This window comes from Nilaparvata lugens, chromosome 10, assembly GCF_014356525.2.
Source record: "Nilaparvata lugens isolate BPH chromosome 10, ASM1435652v1, whole genome shotgun sequence".
Taxonomy (NCBI): Eukaryota; Metazoa; Arthropoda; class Insecta; order Hemiptera; family Delphacidae; genus Nilaparvata; species Nilaparvata lugens.
Genome location: NC_052513.1, coordinates 33,940,374 through 33,957,998, shown reverse-complemented (window position 1 = coordinate 33,957,998; position 17,625 = coordinate 33,940,374). Strand labels below are relative to the sequence as shown.

The 17,625-nt window shown below is 38.2% G+C and overlaps 1 protein-coding gene across 1 annotated transcript; it reads left to right on the top strand.

Moving 5' to 3' along the window:
• Window positions 1–75: 75 nt before the first annotated feature.
• Window positions 76–17,273, top strand: LOC111044017 (tetratricopeptide repeat protein 21B). Its single transcript, XM_039436707.1, is given in 8 exon segments — window positions 76–332; window positions 1,675–2,747; window positions 3,917–4,180; window positions 6,576–6,794; window positions 7,893–8,238; window positions 8,241–8,281; window positions 12,663–12,902; window positions 13,472–17,273. Coding segments are annotated over 7 exon segments (3,675 nt in total). The 5' UTR covers window positions 76–332; window positions 1,675–2,504; the 3' UTR covers window positions 15,794–17,273.
• Window positions 17,274–17,625: the final 352 nt, after the last annotated feature.

Below are 17,625 nucleotides of genomic sequence, written 5' to 3'. Positions count from 1 at the left end.
CACTGTCGATCTGAAAAGTCGACCATGTTTTATCAAACACCAATTTCGAAGTTAGGTTATGTTTGGAATTTTGGATTCCTCTTGAGTTGTCATAACAACCTTATTAATTGTTTACATTTGTTTTTTCAATTAAAATTTATATTTATACTCTAAATTCACATTGACTACTATGAGTGGATTGATTAGCATTGGCAGACAGTTTTTCGGTAATGTTCTACGTACAGGATTAATTTATAAAGGGCAAATCGAAAGCTTGTCTACAAAAATAAAAAGAGTTGGAGAACTAATACACGATATAGCATCACAAAGTTTTGTTCTACCCATCAATGGTGGTATGTAGTTTATTTATTGCTTATTATATCAATGATTAACATCATTAATTACAGATAATAATTATATCTGATAATGTTCACAATTCTGCACAATACAATTAATTCAGTCATTCTTTCAGAGCTGGGAGGTCTTTTAGAATTATTATTAAATATCAGAATTATTATTCTGATATTTCAGGTCTGGGAGGTCGGTATTTTAATTATAAGTGCTCTAGTTTTTTTTTATGAAAGTGTTTTTTGATTTTTGCTTTGAAAGTATGCATGTTTTTTATAAATAAAAGTCAATTGAAGTAAGCTTCCTATTCTGTTCAGATTCTGCATTCATCAAATACCAGCCGTACAAGAACCCATACGGTCTCCCAGATGCTTCAACTCTAGATTTGTATTCAACTGAAGTACCAGATACCTATAGAGGTCAGGGAATCGGTAAAATTGTTGCCAAGGTATTATTGTTTTCATTTTTTTTTTGTTTATTTTGTTAGTTTCTATTTTTACAGGTGCACTTAGCTCTAAAAGCATTAAATTTATTATAAATTATTTACGGTATTTCATAAGTGAAATGGTGGTTCTCGTGCGGCCCACTCTCTATGCGCACATAGACTTGAAAATTACAAAAAATTCAAATTATATAAAATTTGTATTTATCTATACTGTTAATTTGTTTATTTTTCAAATTTAAAAGAATTCTGAGATAGGAATATTATCTTGATTCTCAATTTATTTATTTTCATCAACTGTGATGGATTTCACCACTATGAATAAATTCATGTGAATCCAGGAGTACATTCAAATTGGAAAATTAAAGAATAATTTGACTTGACTTGTTGATTATTTTTCATGAGATTTTTGTCGAGAATGTTGTTCACATCACCTTTACGCTTGTGCCTGGTAATGAAAGAAATTATGATAAAGTGGGAAAAATCCACAGTTTTCAGTAACCTCCAAACCACCAGGAAAGAATTTTCAAACTCATTACGGTAAAGTTAGTGGAGCTGGCTTTTTTAACCACTCAGGAGTTCCTAGGGCATGACAAGTAACAAATAATAAGAATAATTAATACAATATTGAATACTCTAATAGCTACATCAATACGGTAGCGTCTTGAAAACTTTACAAAATTATTATTACTGGATAATTTTTAGTACTGATATAGAGTTGATATTCATGTTCACATTTCCCATCAACCCAAAAACTTATTCACATTTTGGTAAACCTCTTTCACCCAAAAGCTTTACAGAAATAGAAATGATTATAAGCATTCTTTTTAAATACTGATACTGAATTAATTTCTATTTTCACATTCAAATATTATTAATTTACCAAATATTCTTCTTTGTTCCAGGAAGTCTTCGATTACTGCTTGAAAAATGACTTCAAAGTGAAAGTGACCTGTGACTATCTGCAAGCTTTCGTGCAAAATAATCCCCAATACGAGAAGATAATCGTTGACTAAGAGCATCTTACACGCGACAATCTCTTTTGTAATAATTGACTGAAAACGTCGCAATTAATAATTAAAAATCGGGAAAATTACATAAGTACTCGACAAAATAAATAATTATGAACTAGTGGAAACTTAATCCTACATTCTTTCTATAAAAAGTTTATGAAGATGTCAAAAATAGATTTTCCAATTTATAACAACATTTAATTGGTTTAATTTATTGATCACTGAATATTATCAAAATATTAAATTCATTTTTTAGATTGATGGCAGTGGGTATAGTAATAACAGTGCATATTCCATCACATGCTAATGTCATATTCCTGTAGAATAGTTTTTCCCAAAAGATATAGTAACCAACACTCTTTCATGAGATATTGGAAAGAACGGAATATTTTCCAGTTAGGGTATAAGTACTCAATTTGATACGAAATCCAACCTATTTGACCCATTATCAAACGAAATATATTACAGCTAGTGTATAAGGACCGAATTTGATACAAAACCCGACCAATTTGGCACAGTATCAAACGGAATGTATTACAGTTGGAATATAACGACCCAATTTGATAAAAAATCCTACCTTTTTGACACAGTATTGAAGGAAATATATTACAGTTAGGGTATAACGACCCAACTTGATACAGAACCCAACCTACTTGACACACTATCCCAGTTATTGACACAATTTGATACAGAACCCAACTGATTTGATACAGTATTAAACAATGGAGTCAATTTGGATACGATACTGGGGCTTGGAAAAGCAGTACGGCTGTATGGTGGCAGCTGCTAAATCGGCTCTGGAACGAAATGCAACCAACAGCCAACTGAGCCTTCTCTATGGATCATCTCTGGCGCTGTTCGGCAAAAACTCAGAGGCCATTACACACCTAGAGACGCTTCTCAGTGATCCTCAACATGTGTTCCCTGCGGCGTTGGCACTCCTCTATGCTCATAATAGTTGTGAGGTGAGTTAAATATTTAGATAAAGATACCGTACGTAGTGTAAGTAATCAGATTATTCATTGCTCTCCTATCCTAGAACAGAGGCGTAGCCAGGGTGAAGGATAACAGGGAAATATGTCCCCCACTTGAATTTGCAAAACAAGTAGAATGTAGAAGAAAAACCAAAACACCCAACAAATTAGAGAACAAAAAGCATTCAAAACATTATTATTTTGTAAGTTGATACGTATCTGGAGATAGCTTAAATCCATCACACTAACTAGTAGTTCTGTGAACAGTAGACCTCGCGCAGCTATAAACCACAGTCTCCTCTAATACTGTTCATCAGAGTAAATTCTGTCCTGTCCTGTCCTGTCGTCTCGGCCAGATATCTATGTATAAACGAATAATGCCTGTTCGGGTTGTTGTATCGAAAATTATTTGATGTAAACAGCTATGCTACTATCATCTAAAGCTTACCGAATTGAAAGCAGAGGAAAGTCAGGAGAAAATACTATGCTACTTCGAGTTATCAATTGAATGCAATTAATAGTCCACACGACAACTGATTTTTTACTGAGTTACATTGAGATTTCAAATTGCATGCGTCATTGCATGCAATTAATAATCCACTCGACAGCTGATTTATTATGAATAATTCTATAGTCTGATTTTTACTGTAATATTGGCAAGGAGGCTCCTTTTCCTTTTATATTATCCTTGAAATGCAAAATTTCCAAAAACCTTGTATATGCGTCGACGCGCAATTTAAAAAGGAACATACCTGTCAAATTTCATGGAAATCTATTTCCGCGTTTCGCCGTAAATGCCTAGAAATGCTGATTCGCATGGATACAATACTAGAAATAGAGGAGACTATGCTTTACTGTATCACAGAACATCTATTTTTGGGAAAAAACCTTCATATATAGGCCTTAAATTTATTAGACAGCTTCCTACTCATTTGAAAAATTGTGAAGATGTCGATGTTTTTGAGAAGGAGTTGAAAATATTTTTGATGCTTGGAGTATTCTATTCCACAGAAGAGTTTGTGTGTAGAGAGGTTTCCTGTGTGTTTTTTTTCTTCTTTTTTTGCATTACTGTATGTATTATAAATGTTTGACAATGCCTATATTCTGATTAGAGTCTCGGGAAGCTTTAAAAACAAACAAATTTAATCTCAATGTTGCAGATAATCAACCGCGAATCAGTGGCGCAACTAGAGACGACGCTGAAGGAGGAAGTGCGCCGGGCGAGCGAAACGAGCCTGTGCAACGCGGCGTGGTTCTACCTGCTGAGCGGACGCCCGGAGCAGGCATCTGACTGCGCCGACAGAATGTTGCTTAGCAACCCCAAGTTGTGCGCATGCGCAGTTGCCATTCTCAAGGGATGGATCCACTTTGTCAGGGGGAACAAGTCGGCCGCTGCTGAGCAGTTCAAACAGGCTGCTTCACAAGTAAGTTTGGCCACTAACGACAGGAAAAGTTTGTGGCACATGTGTGTACAGACATGCTCGTCATGCATGTTGTGTCATCAGCGAGAGGCTTCGAACAAAAAACAACTATTTGACACCAGCTTCCAACATGAAATGAACAATCAATAACAATAAAATTTATTACAATGTAATATTACACATTATACAAGTGCGGCAGTCAATCGGGCGATTTTAAAAGCGTTATCAAGAGTGAATGATTAGATTTATTGACATGAAACATACAAAAACACAGAGTAAAGATAGTAGCATTTAGTTTACAAACTCAAAAAACTAAAAAAATAGAAAAGAAAAGTCTTATTTTCGAAAAATAACATCTGTCAGATGTCCACCATTCCTATGTATGCACTCAGTAAGTCTTCTGCTAACATCGCTCATTACACGTTGCAGCATCTCCACTGGAATTTGTTCAATTTCATTCTGAATTCGACTTTTCAACTCCTGAATTGTGTGTGGTGCTGGACACATAAATACTTTTCCTTTTAAGTAGCCCCACAGAAAAAAATCGCAGGCTGAAAGATCGGGGGATCTGGCCGGCCATCCGATATCCCCATGTCTCGAGATTACATGATTGGGAAACATGTTCCTTACAGTTGCCATGGACTTTCTTGCAGTGTGACTGGTAGCTCCATCTTGTTGGAAGAACGTGTCTTCGTTCACAGGAAGATGAGCAATTGCAGGAGCTGAGAAATTCTGCAACATTTGGACATAGCGTTCCCCTGTCACAGTTACAGCCCTTTCCCTCTCATCTTCAAAGAAGTAGGGACCAATAATTGCAAAAGAGGATATCGCACACCATACAGTAACTTTCAAGCTATGGAGTGGTTTCTCGTGGATTTCGTACGGGTTTGCGTCTGACCAATAGCGGAAATTTTGCTTGTTAACGTATCCTGACAAATGGAAATGTGCTTCGTCGCTCATCAGTAAGTTGTTAATAAGATTCTGGTTTCCATTAATCAACTGCAGAAGTGTCTCACAAAATTGAAGTCTGTTTCCATGGTCTTGGTAATGCATGAACAATTTGAATTTTGTACGCATGGAAATGAAGATCTTGATGTAAGATTCGTCGAACGCTGCGGTCTGAAAGCCCAAGTGCCACAGAATGACGACGCGCTGAGCGGCGTGGACTCCGTTCAAAGTCCTCTCTAACTACCGTTATGTTCTCTGGTGTACGCACTACCACCTCTCTTCTTCACTGTAGAACCAGTTGCCTCAAAGTTACGAACCCAGGTCTTTATGGCATTGGCTGATGGAACAGCATTATTACGATGAATCTCGAACTCTCTTCTAAATTCACGCTGAGCGATCACATAGCTGTCCCCGTTTTTATAAAATGCTTTTAAGGCATAAGCACGCTGTGCTCCTGTCCACTGCTCCATTGCTACTAAAATGCTTTAAAGTTTTCTTCACGATGGGCGTAGCATTGTTCTCCTCACTCCAGCCAAACGAACACAAGCGCTGTTGCAAAATCGCCCGATTGACTGCCGCACCTGTTAAATCTCTGTTATGGGTCTTGAAAGAGATTTGATGAATTAGAAATAGATCCAGTAATACGAGAGATAAGATCCAGTGATGAGACCAAGTGGGAACAGAAAATTGTACCTAGTTTGTCCGATCTGTTATCTACTGTGATCTACTGTGGAAATTCTGTACAATAAACAACTTAGTGGAAACTTACTGCCCTTAACAAATGTTTAAGTTCTCTTTTGATTTCCATTATCAAATTACTGAGTTCTGCATGACCAATATTGTGATACATCACTTTATTTCTGACTAGCAGCTAACCCGTGCTTCGCAAGAGGCTAATTAAAAACTTGACGTAATTAAATCTTGAAGAATTGAAAATAGACCTATAACCACCCTCGGTGAATTAATAATCTATATGCAAAATGCCAAGTTAATCAGTCAAGTAGTTGAGACATGATGATACGTCATTCGTAAATTCCCTATCCCCTACATGTATAAGCAGAATCTTTCCTTCTTTATATTATTATAGATTATCGATTTTCTGTTAATAAAGAAACATTTTATTTGTTTAGATTATAGATGAAGCCCACATGAATCCTAGGCATGTACGAGGGCAATTGCAGGGATGATAATGATCTATGATAATTTATCTCATGTACAGTATTCTCGTAACAAGTTATTTGGTTCTGTTGATTGTTTCCCCATGATTGAAGAGTTTTTTAGGATGTGTCGATCGTCTGTCATTGAAGCTTAGTTTTCATACACTATTATTCATGTCAAAGAGCATTATCTCAGTTTTAAATAAATCTTCATCTGCTGAATTCCACACTTTATTTTTCATGTCAAATTAACAACATCTTAGTTTTTAATAAATCATTCTCTGCCGACTCAGGAAAAACAGAACACAGAAGCCGTTCTGGGCGAAGCGATGTCACTGCCAATGCAAGAGGGCATGACTCGACTGAATCAGCTGATTGTGAGGTTCCCCAAGGTCACCGTGCCTCTCATGGAAAAGGCCAAACAGCAGCTGGCCATCAAGGACTGGACCCAAACTCTGGACACTGCCTCTCGGGTCCTATCCCTGGACGCTAACAATCTCTATGCTGTCAAGGTATGCTATCTCACTATTCATCATGTTATAGTCAGTGGAAATGATAAAAAGGCATTGTTATCACTCTTCCTTTGTCCACTGTCTCCTATTGTAGATAGATTTAATTCAAGCTATCTCGTTAGAGGTCCAATTCCTTAGCGACGACTCTAGGGGCGCGGTTTTTAACATCTTTTACTGTTATTATTGTAGTGTGTACTGTTTATGTCGACTATAGGGGCGCGGTTTTTAACATCTTTTACTGTTATTATTGTAGTGTGTACTGTTTATGTCGACTACAGCCATCAATACAGCGCGGCTTATTAATTGAGTTATTAATTATGATATTTGATTCTAATTCAGTGACATATAACTCACTAATGATCCAAAATATTTGGGCTATTTTGTTATATTCTTGAACTGAGAATTTAAATTGGAATCAGGACTTGGAATTATTAATATGGACTTCGACACTTGAAAGTGGAGACCTAACCTATTGTTTAAATCGCATTACTATTTAAGAATAACAGAGAATCTCCAAATACTTAGAGATTTGGGAACTTGAACTATTGGTAAACTGAACATCATAATTGACAATTTTACAATAGTACTTCTCCAACTTATTTGTCAAGTCTGAAAGCGTTTCAGGGCACAAGGCTCATCTCCATCTTCAAAAGGCAATCTTGAGGCCATAAGGTACCTCAAGGACCAAGCCACACGAAGCGTTTTTGGCTGATTTTATCAGCTGATTCCCGAATATCAACCCAATAAGTCAATCGGAGAGCTTCCTGCCCTGATGACTCGTCTGAAAAACGCTTTTTGTGGCTTGGCCCGTAAGGGAAGGAGTACCTTATGAAGATGAATATGAGCCCAGTGCCCTAAAACGCGTCCAGACTTAACTACTGTAGTAAGTTGTAGAAGCCTACTATTGTAAAAGTGAACAAAGTTAATCATAAAGCTTAGTCATGTAATTGTAAGTATGACAGTTATAATTATTTTCCTTTAATAATTACAATATTAAAAAGTGGAACAAATAAATTTCCCTCTAATTCCCTTTAATAATTGAAAAAATACTACGTGCTAGAGATATATTTCCCTCTAAATTGATTTATTTATTTGCAGATCCGCACCCTGCACCACATCTGCGTGGATGGCAACTACGCGGAGGGCGCCCTGGGCGTGAACCGGTTGGCGGCCATCCTGGAGCAACAAGAACCGACCGCCCACGAGCTGTCTGCAGCCACCGTCCGCCTGTTCACGGCCGTGTGCGGTGGCGGCGGACGTAGCGCGGCTGTCCTGGCCGAGACGTGTCGGCTGGCTGAGCGCACCCTGGCGATGGCGCCCCATTTGCCCGCCTGCCTCATCCTGGTGGCTAGGCAGCACTTCCTGGCGGGGCGACACGCCGAGGCGGCCAAGTACTACCGCAGTGCCACCAAGATGGATGACTCGTCTGTCGAGGCCCTCACCGGTTGACGGTCGTGCAGATGGCTCAGAATGGACCTACCACGCAGGTCAGTATATGTCTTCTTATGTATCAGGGTCATTTTTATTAACCTCCGATCACATATCATAAGACAAAGACTAGAGATAGGGCGACGAATTTCACGGAGCTGAAAAGCTTATTCCTCATCCTCACGAAACGACCTGTGATAGGTACGGCCATATTGTCAATATAAGTCACATAAAAGTCATATGTATCAAAGATATTCATTATTCAATAAACTTTCTCTTAGAATGAGGAATTTACACGCTTCAAGTCTAATGAATTGGCTTAGAAAAAAACATTAAATAATTAAAGAACTGTGATACTAGTACCTTAGAATTGTAACTTGAAGCTATTTTTGGGTTTTTATGTTTTATATTATACTAGCTGGCCCGGCGAACTTCGTACCGCCAAATAGTTAATGCATCTCATGACAAACTTTAGCTGGATGCACATCTGAGGAGGCGCAAGCGGCGTTTTGCATCCAGGTGCTTCTTGCTTATTAGTTCTGATGCTATTATTTATGTTATTCCAGGTTTTAATTTCAATGGATTCCATTTATATAGATAATCTTCGAACTGCAAAATAAATAGTTTACTGAAAATCAATTAATTCTAAACACCGAAGACATCACAATTATTCGAAACAAAGCAATGTCTTTAGCGCATGTGAGTCTTTAACCTGAGGCCGCACTGCTGGATAGTTACACACAGAATATTTATTTATTTATTCAATCAGAATTACACACCTTACAGAAAAGTACCACAGGCTTATAAGCCCAAAACGGTTCCAATTCTAATTTATACAACAGTCCAAATGTAGTTAGGTTATGTATCACTTCAACATTCTTCAATTTACAATTCAAAACACATAATTCATCACACACTTCAACCACATTTGTATAAAACTAGAAAAAATGAAGGATACAGTATAATATCTTCGAATGTAATATTTATGGGAAAAACCCTCTATCATTTGGGGGTATTTCATACCCCTTCCTTATACCTCCTGGTTTTTGCCCCCCCTGCTAGGGGGCAGTTTGGTCTTTGGTGAAATGACAGAACACAATCGTTTACTGTAATGTAATATTGCAACTGGGTCAAACAAGACGTTCAACAGAGAATGGTTTCTGGATGAATAGTCATTTCAATGGTTTCTGGATGAAAAACAGAATAGTCATAATCGGGTCGTTTAGAATAAAATACATGGGCGGTTATATGGAACAGCACACACTCTTGTCTACTATCTACCGATTGTTGTTGGATGACGCAATGATTATAACTGCTGATTTTTATTTCTGTGTGTGGCCAGCTCACAAATATTCTTCCTAAAGGATTACATGTAAACTTTGAAGGACTGTAGGAAAAAGTCCTGAAGTCGGATTATAAATTTGATAGGCCATAAACCTGGTCCTGAATATAACCAACAAATCTAAAAAATCATCAAATTCGGTGAACACATAAAAAAGTTATTGAATGTCAAAATTTGAGGCTCGATTTTTATTTATATAGATTATGTTTAACTATGTGCTAAGTTGAAAAATCTGGTGTGGCGCACTCACACAACTTTCCTTGCCGTTATGAAAATTGATCACCTGACGCATCTCAAGTCTACTATTCAAAGATCTGAGCCAGCTGGTGACAGGACAATAACGCTATAGACACACGAGCTCTGCTATCTCTTCATAGTGAATGATTTAATAGAATCAACAGTTGTCAACAGTTTGCAATTGAAATAATCACATTTTCTCGAATTTCGAGCTTATTTTCAATTTTAGGTAAAAATGTTACTAAACTTTAATTGTAGAGATTTTCATGCTCAATCTTTTCCACTTGAATTTTTTTGTTTGAATTGTATCTGAAGCCTGATAATTGAGAATCTGAAATCAAACTTTGCCTAGATGGGGCGGAGCTCCTGAAATTTTTACAGATATGGGACTTATGGCAGTTGATAGAACTAATTGAGGTATGAATTTGATCAAAATCGTTGGAGCCGTTTTCGAGAAAATCGCGAAAAACCCTGTTTTTGATAACATTTTCGCCATTTTAGCCGCCATCTTTAATTGAATTTGTTCGAAATTGTTCTTGTCGGATCCTTATATTGTAAGGGCCTTAAGTTCCAAATTTCAAGTCATTCCGTTAATTGGGAGTTGAGATATCGTGTACACAGACGCACATACACTAATACACACACACACACACACACACACACACACACACACACACACACACACACACACACACACACACACACACACACACACACACACACACACACACACACACACATGCAGACCAATACCCAAAAACCACTTTTTTGGACTCAGAGGACCTTGAAACGTATAGAAATTTATAAACTGGGGTACCTTAATTTTTTTCGGAAAGCAATACTTTCCTTACCTATGGTAATAGGGCAAGGAAAGTAAAAATTGACGAAGTTTATATTGCATCTCTGTTCAATGGTCAATAAAGATTCTTATTCTTATTAAATTTTTGTTGAGTTATAGACCCAGAAACATGGCCGCCTCACTTTAGTCTCCCGCCAAGTACAAGTTACTTAGATTTATTCGTTTTTGCAGGAGAAAGGCATAGTTTAGCATAAATTCAGCGAAGAATGATTCAAGTTCACGCAGGAAATTTTATGCGTGATGTTTTGTACCTGAAAGGTTTCAAAGAATGTGAAAGGCCTATGTCAGTTGAAATGACTTCCGGAATTGGTTTTTTTCTCATTGTATTTCTATAGTGGAGCAGAAAGATAATACTGCATGCTTAGTTTTCTATTACTCTTAATTTTCACTTGTTTTGTATATTTTCACGCAGAAATAAAGTCAAATTTATTATAATTATTATTAATCGTTGTGATGCATGACACAATGCTGGTGGAACCAAACGGCTTCTCCAGCAAATCAAATGGAATAAATTCGATCACCCACCAAACTCGACTTGGTCACTAGTAACTTTTACCTTCCCCCTAAACTCAAGACATGGCTTTGTGGGCAGAGCTTCCAAACTAACTTCAAAACAGCGTCATAGCTCGCTTAAACTCATTTGAAGGCAAGAATTTCTTGAAGATGTTATAGGCAGGCTGGTCCTCTGGTATGACAAATGCCTTGACCTTCTCGGCAATTATGTTGAAGAATAACCATAAGTGTAAGTTTAGTAACTTTTAGTGATAAAAGTATTCTTTTCATAAACATTCGTCTTTCATTCATAGCCAATCAGAGGTTGAAAAATAAATGACCCTCGTATTATAGAATGCTATCTACTATAGAAACAGAGACTTGGCAACCCTGAAATCGTATAATTTCCACTGACTATAGGCTAATGTGAATCTCACTCAATTTGTTGGGTGTGAATAAAATAATTTGATATATGATTATTAACTATCAATTATTGTAATCGGAGTTTTCTAATTCATTTTCGAATAACTAAAATGACATGTATATTATTTCCAAGCATTTTACTTTCCTTGCCCTATTACCATAGGTAAGGAAAGTATTGCTTACCGAAAAAAATTAAGGTACCCCAATTTCTAAATTTCTATACGTTTCAAGGTCACCTGAGTCCGAAAAAGTGGTTTTTGGGTATTGGTCTGTATGTGTGTGTGTGTGTGTGTGTGTGTGTGTGTATGAGTGTATGTGCGTCTGTGTACACAATATCTCATCTCCCAGTTAACGGAATGACTTGAAATTTGGAACGTAAGGTCCTTACACTATAAGGATCCGACACAAACAATTTCGATCAAATGCAATCCAAGATGGCGGCTAAAATGGCGAAAATGTTGTCAAAAACAGGGGTTTTCGCGATTTTCTCGAAAACGGCTCCAACGATTTTGATCAAATTTATACCTGGAATAGTCATTGATAAGCTCTATCAACTGCAACAAGTCCTATATCTGTAAAAATTTCAGGAGCTTTGCCCCATCTATGCAAAGTTTGATTTTAGATATTCTCAATTATCAGCCTTCATATACAATTCAAACAAAAAATTTCAAGTGAAAATGATTGAGCATGAAAATCTCTGCAATTAATGTCCAGTAACATTTCCACCTAGAATTGAAAATAAGCTTGAAATCCGAGAAAATGTGATTATCAAATTGCAATCTGTTGGTTCTATTAAATCATTCACTACGAAGAGATAGCAGACCTCGTGTGTTTCCAGCGTTATTGACCTATCACCAGCTGTCTCATAGCTTTGAATAGTAGACTTGAGATGCGCGAGTACACTAGCGTCAGGTGATCAATTTTCATAACGGCAAGGAAAGTTGTGTGAGTGCGCCACACCAGATTTTTAATGTAGTACTTCGATTTCGTAGATTCATTTTGACTAGAAAATACTAATCCAAGCTAAACTGATAATGAACTTATAATTTTTCTAATGATAATATTTTTGTTTGCGATCTACTCACAGGTGCAGCAACAGGTGGAGTTCCTAGTGGAAGTTGCCTCGGGGGGTGGTGGGGGCAGTGCCGCCTCCAGCGAGCTGCTGCTGCTGCGTGCGCTGTGTGACCCCGCTTCAGCCGCCAACTTCCTGGATGCCGCCTTCGAACAGCAGAAAGGGGCGGCAGCTCGTCACCCCTACGGCCCCCGCCATTTAGAACTGCTCAACGCTGAGTTGCTCATGAGGCTCGCTCAACTGTATCCTAGCGGGGTCAGTAACATTAGTATTTATTAATTTACTTATTTATTTATCATCCACATTCATCTTAAAGACAAAGAAACAGACTACAGTCCAAAACTTTTTATCCAAATTTCATAAAATAAATTGTCCAAATAAAGGTTATGTGAGACTTTTAAATTCTTCACTAATTTCCACATTGAATCAAAACGACTTAGGCATTTTCAATTTTAAATATAAAAGCTTAATATGGAAGTCCAAAAACACACCAAACAGAACAAAGGTTACAGAACAAGAATTGTTTCATTCATTCCAATAGACTGAGAGCCACCTAGCTTCCTGATGATAACTTTTCGATTCATATTTTTAATGTGATGGTGAACTTGGAATGAATATTTGAGAAGTTTAAAAATCACAATAGCTTCTACAATAATCTTGGGAATAATTTTTGACAAAAATATATATTTTTTTTTAATAATCGGTTTTCTTTATTCAACAAACATCATGATTTCAGTGTCCTTGAAACATATTTTCATGGTTTTATTAGATCAATAAAAATCTTCTAATCAATAAAAGCTTCTAATTAATCATTCATTTCCCAGGTTGATGGCTCAAAACGCAGTGCAGCTGTTCTGAAGAGAATAATAGAAGCCTGTCCGGGACTAGCTGATGCACACCTACAGCTGGCCAAACGCCTTCTAGATATTGGCGACTCGGACTCCGCCTCCAAAACCCTCCAACACCTCCTCAGCCAACTAGATCCGACAAACATGGACGGCCACCTCATCCTTGCCCAACTGCACATCACTCAAAACAAGTTTGACCAGGCAGAAGCCAGCCTTGAATCTGTCCTCAGCTACAACCTGGAGGTGCGTGAGAGGCCTTTGTATCATTTGTTACTAGGTTGTGTACACAGGTTCCATGGTGATCATGATTCTTGCATTGCGTCAATGAGAGCAGCACTGTCCATGGAAGGCAACCAGCATCCACTGAGTGTGCAAGAAATGGGCACGTTGTACCTAGAGCTGAGTTCCAGTTTGATGGCAAAGGGTAGCCTGGAGGAAGCAAGTCAAGCTCTGCAGGATGCTGGGAAAATGTTGAAAGAAACCGACCAAGAAGGACAGGTTACAATTGCTAGTGCTGAACTGGCCCTTCTGAAACGTGACCCCACTCTAGCACTAACCCTACTAGCCAGCATCACCCCACGACACCCGTGCTACGTCAAGGCACGCATGAGAATGGCTGACATACATCTCCATGAAATGAAAGATGGTCGGGCTTATGCAGATTGTTTCCGACAACTTGTTGAAACCAACCCCACAGTGGAGAATCTGGTGATGTTGGGTAATGCATATGTAGCCATACAAGAACCAGAACAGGCTGTGGAAACGTTTGAACATGCAGTGAAAAAGAACCCCAAGGACACAAAACTGATGTGTAAGTTGGGGGATGTGTTGGTGAAGACACATCAGTATGGGAAAGCGATTAAGACCTACAGGGAATCTGGGCAGGATGGTAGCTTACAGCTGGCTCAACTGCTGATACGTTTGGGACAAGTAGATCATGCTGAATCAGTGTTGAAGGATATACCGTTAACATCAAAAGCATTAGTTTTGGCTAAGGTTCGTGAGAAATTGGGTGACATTGAAGGGTCTCTAGAGGTTCTCCAGGAAGCACAAGAACAACTAGGGCGGTCCAACCCTGAACTAGCTGCCGAAATCTGCCACAAAATGGCGGAGTACTCTACTATGCAGCGCAACTATGACTCAGCCATCGCTCACTATAAACGGTCGCTACTCTACAAACCACATGACTCGTCGATTCAGATAGCTTTGGCCAAGTTGTATATGCAAGTGAATGACTGGTCATCTTGCCAGGCAGTGTGTTCCACACTGCTTGCAACTGAACCCAACAACGAACCCGCTCTGCTGATGTTGGCAGACCTGGCTTTCAGGAGAGTTGACTTTGCAGGGGCTAGTGTGCATTTCTCACAATTGCTAGCTAGAAGGCCCGCCTATTGGGTGGCACTGGCTAGGCTGATTGAGGTGAAACGTAGAACTGCGCAGTTGTTGGAGGCGAAGAGTTATCTGGATGCTGCAGCTGCTGTGGCTCCCAACCAGCCGGGCCTCTCCTACTGTACAGGCCTGTTTGATTGGTACAACGGCAACACAAACAGCGCACTGCACCATTTCAACTGTGCCAGGAATGACCCGGAATGGGGACAACAGGCGCTGCACAACATGGTCGAAATCTGTTTGAATGGCAACGAAGGTGGCAGCACTGCGTTGAGGTTGTTGAAGGAAATGAAACCGCACTCCCCTGATGAAGAGATGAACGTGAGGTTGCTCACAGACCTTGTCAAACTCACTTCAGGGGAGAAGTTCGACATAGAACAAGCCATGAACGACCTAACCTCACTTGCTTCCCATGAAACACTACGTGTGGGGGCTACCCTAGGTTTAGCAACCGGTTACATCCTCCAGAAACAAACCCCCCGAGCCAGGAACATCCTGAAACGAGTGGCGAAGACCCCCTGGCAGTTCGAGGAGGCCGAACACTTGGAGCGTTGCTGGATAATGTTGGCAGACCTGCACATTCAGGCGGGAAAACAGGATCAGGCGACAGAGTTGCTGAAGCGAGTTCTGGCGCACAACCAGGCCTGCCACCGTGCCCACGAACTGTTGGCTCTGATCTCAGAGAAGGAGCAGAAGTATCTGGAGGCCGGAATGCAGTATCAGCAGGCGTGGAAGTTGGCGGGGGAGCATGACCCCGCCCTAGGGTTCAAGTTGGCCTTCAATATGGTCAAGGGTAAACGGTATGCTGATGCTATAACTACTTGTCACTCTGTACTACGCTTGAACCCAGATTACCCCCGGATTAAGAAGGAAGTGCTAGAGAAAGCTATATCACATTTGAGAACATGAATTGTTCGTTCTCAAAAATACACCAAAGGTTATGTTATTCAGCACTGCGCACACTGACTATCCTCGTAACAAGAAGTAGATGGTAGAAAGTTATATATCTTATTCAAGAACAGTATATTCTTCAAGACAAATAATGTATTATTGAGTTGAATTTACTATAATTACTTTACACTTTATATGCTAAGGAGGAATTAATCTATACGCTGAAGAAAAACCACTTGAGAAAGTAATTATTATTTTTTGTTTTCAAAACCAAAGTTTAATGTATTGTTCAGCTACTCTGTACTGCTGATGAGCCTCGACTACCCCCGTTTTAAGAAGTAGTTACTAGAGATTATCGCATTTGAGAAAGCAAATTCAATGTAGTCTTCAAGTCAAATGTATTGTTGAGTTGAATTGAATTTGCTATAATCATTTTTCATTGCATATGCTGAGGAGAAATTAGTTTGTATGCTGGAGAAAAACCTGTATCTCACTTGAGAAAGTTAGTGTTTTCAGAAATAAACGAAAGTTCAATGTATTGTTAATTATACTTTTTCATTCATTTTGAGCAATTTAACTGTTAATAGTGAGCAATAGAATAAGTAACTGTTGAAAACGTGTGCTCACAACCGTAATTCGAATGACTGCGACGATTTCAGCCATTTAAACACAGTTAAAAAACTCTCCTCGAATCGCAACGGTGTGCATCAGATTGATTCAATGATGCTTTATTTATTAATCAAGTAAAAAATCAATAATGATAAATAAGTATTATTCAAATTATTAATAGCAATTGAGTTTATTTTATCCCCATGATATGATTCAATATGTAGCCAAACCCAATATGTTATTGTATATGAAACCTGAGAAAAATAATATACGAGTGTTAGTTAACAGTATCTTTACACTATGATGAAATGCCGTGCCTTTAAATAAATTCCTACTCCGTTTACTTTAATCTATTCATTCTCTAATATATAATGGAGTTTTTATAAAACTGTATTTATAAAATGAGAGCATGTTATACAATGATTATATCACATAAATATAATAAGAGAACATTATTTTCAAGTTCCTTCAGCTTAGTATATTCATTCTGTAATAGAATTAGGAGAATCTATAATAGAGATTCTGTAATAGAGTTTAAGTATATGTAGGAATAAGACATGTCATTCAACCAAGCGCCGTCCAGATAATTTATTCACTATTGTAATAGTTATACTATAGATTGAAATTTTTAGTATTTTAGAAATGAATTTTATAAAGTTCAATCAAGCTTCATCAATTTGTATTGTAAAATAATAGAATAGACTACTTTTGGATATAGGGTTCAATAGTTCATAATTGAAGTAACTAATTTTAGAAATGAGGACACATCATACAACTGTAATTGCCTACTGTAGTATAATTATTGAATTTGAAATTTAATCGTATTCATAGCTGAATAAGTAGATGCAGTTGATGTTGATGAATAATAAACTATAATATTCATAGTAAAGAAACGTACAATAACTTACAACATCCCTTCAACCTAGTCTACATTAGTTACGGTATCTTAAAGCAAAACTAAAATCGTTTGAATTTTATGGTGCGGAGTCCCTTGCGCGAAGGTCCCACCTCGCTTGAATGATTATATTTAAGCTGTCAATGGGCCTTACGATTGTCATACTTCAGCCGGGACCGAGAGTTTAACGTGCCCAATGCATCTTAAATTGTGTATTATTGACCAGGGGTGGATCCAGGATTAATTTTTTGGTAGAACCAAGGAAGTTTGACAAGCGAGGGGGGGGGGCTATTGGGAGTCTCATGTCAATTGAACGAAAAACTCAGTAATTGAAACGTTCTGGGAG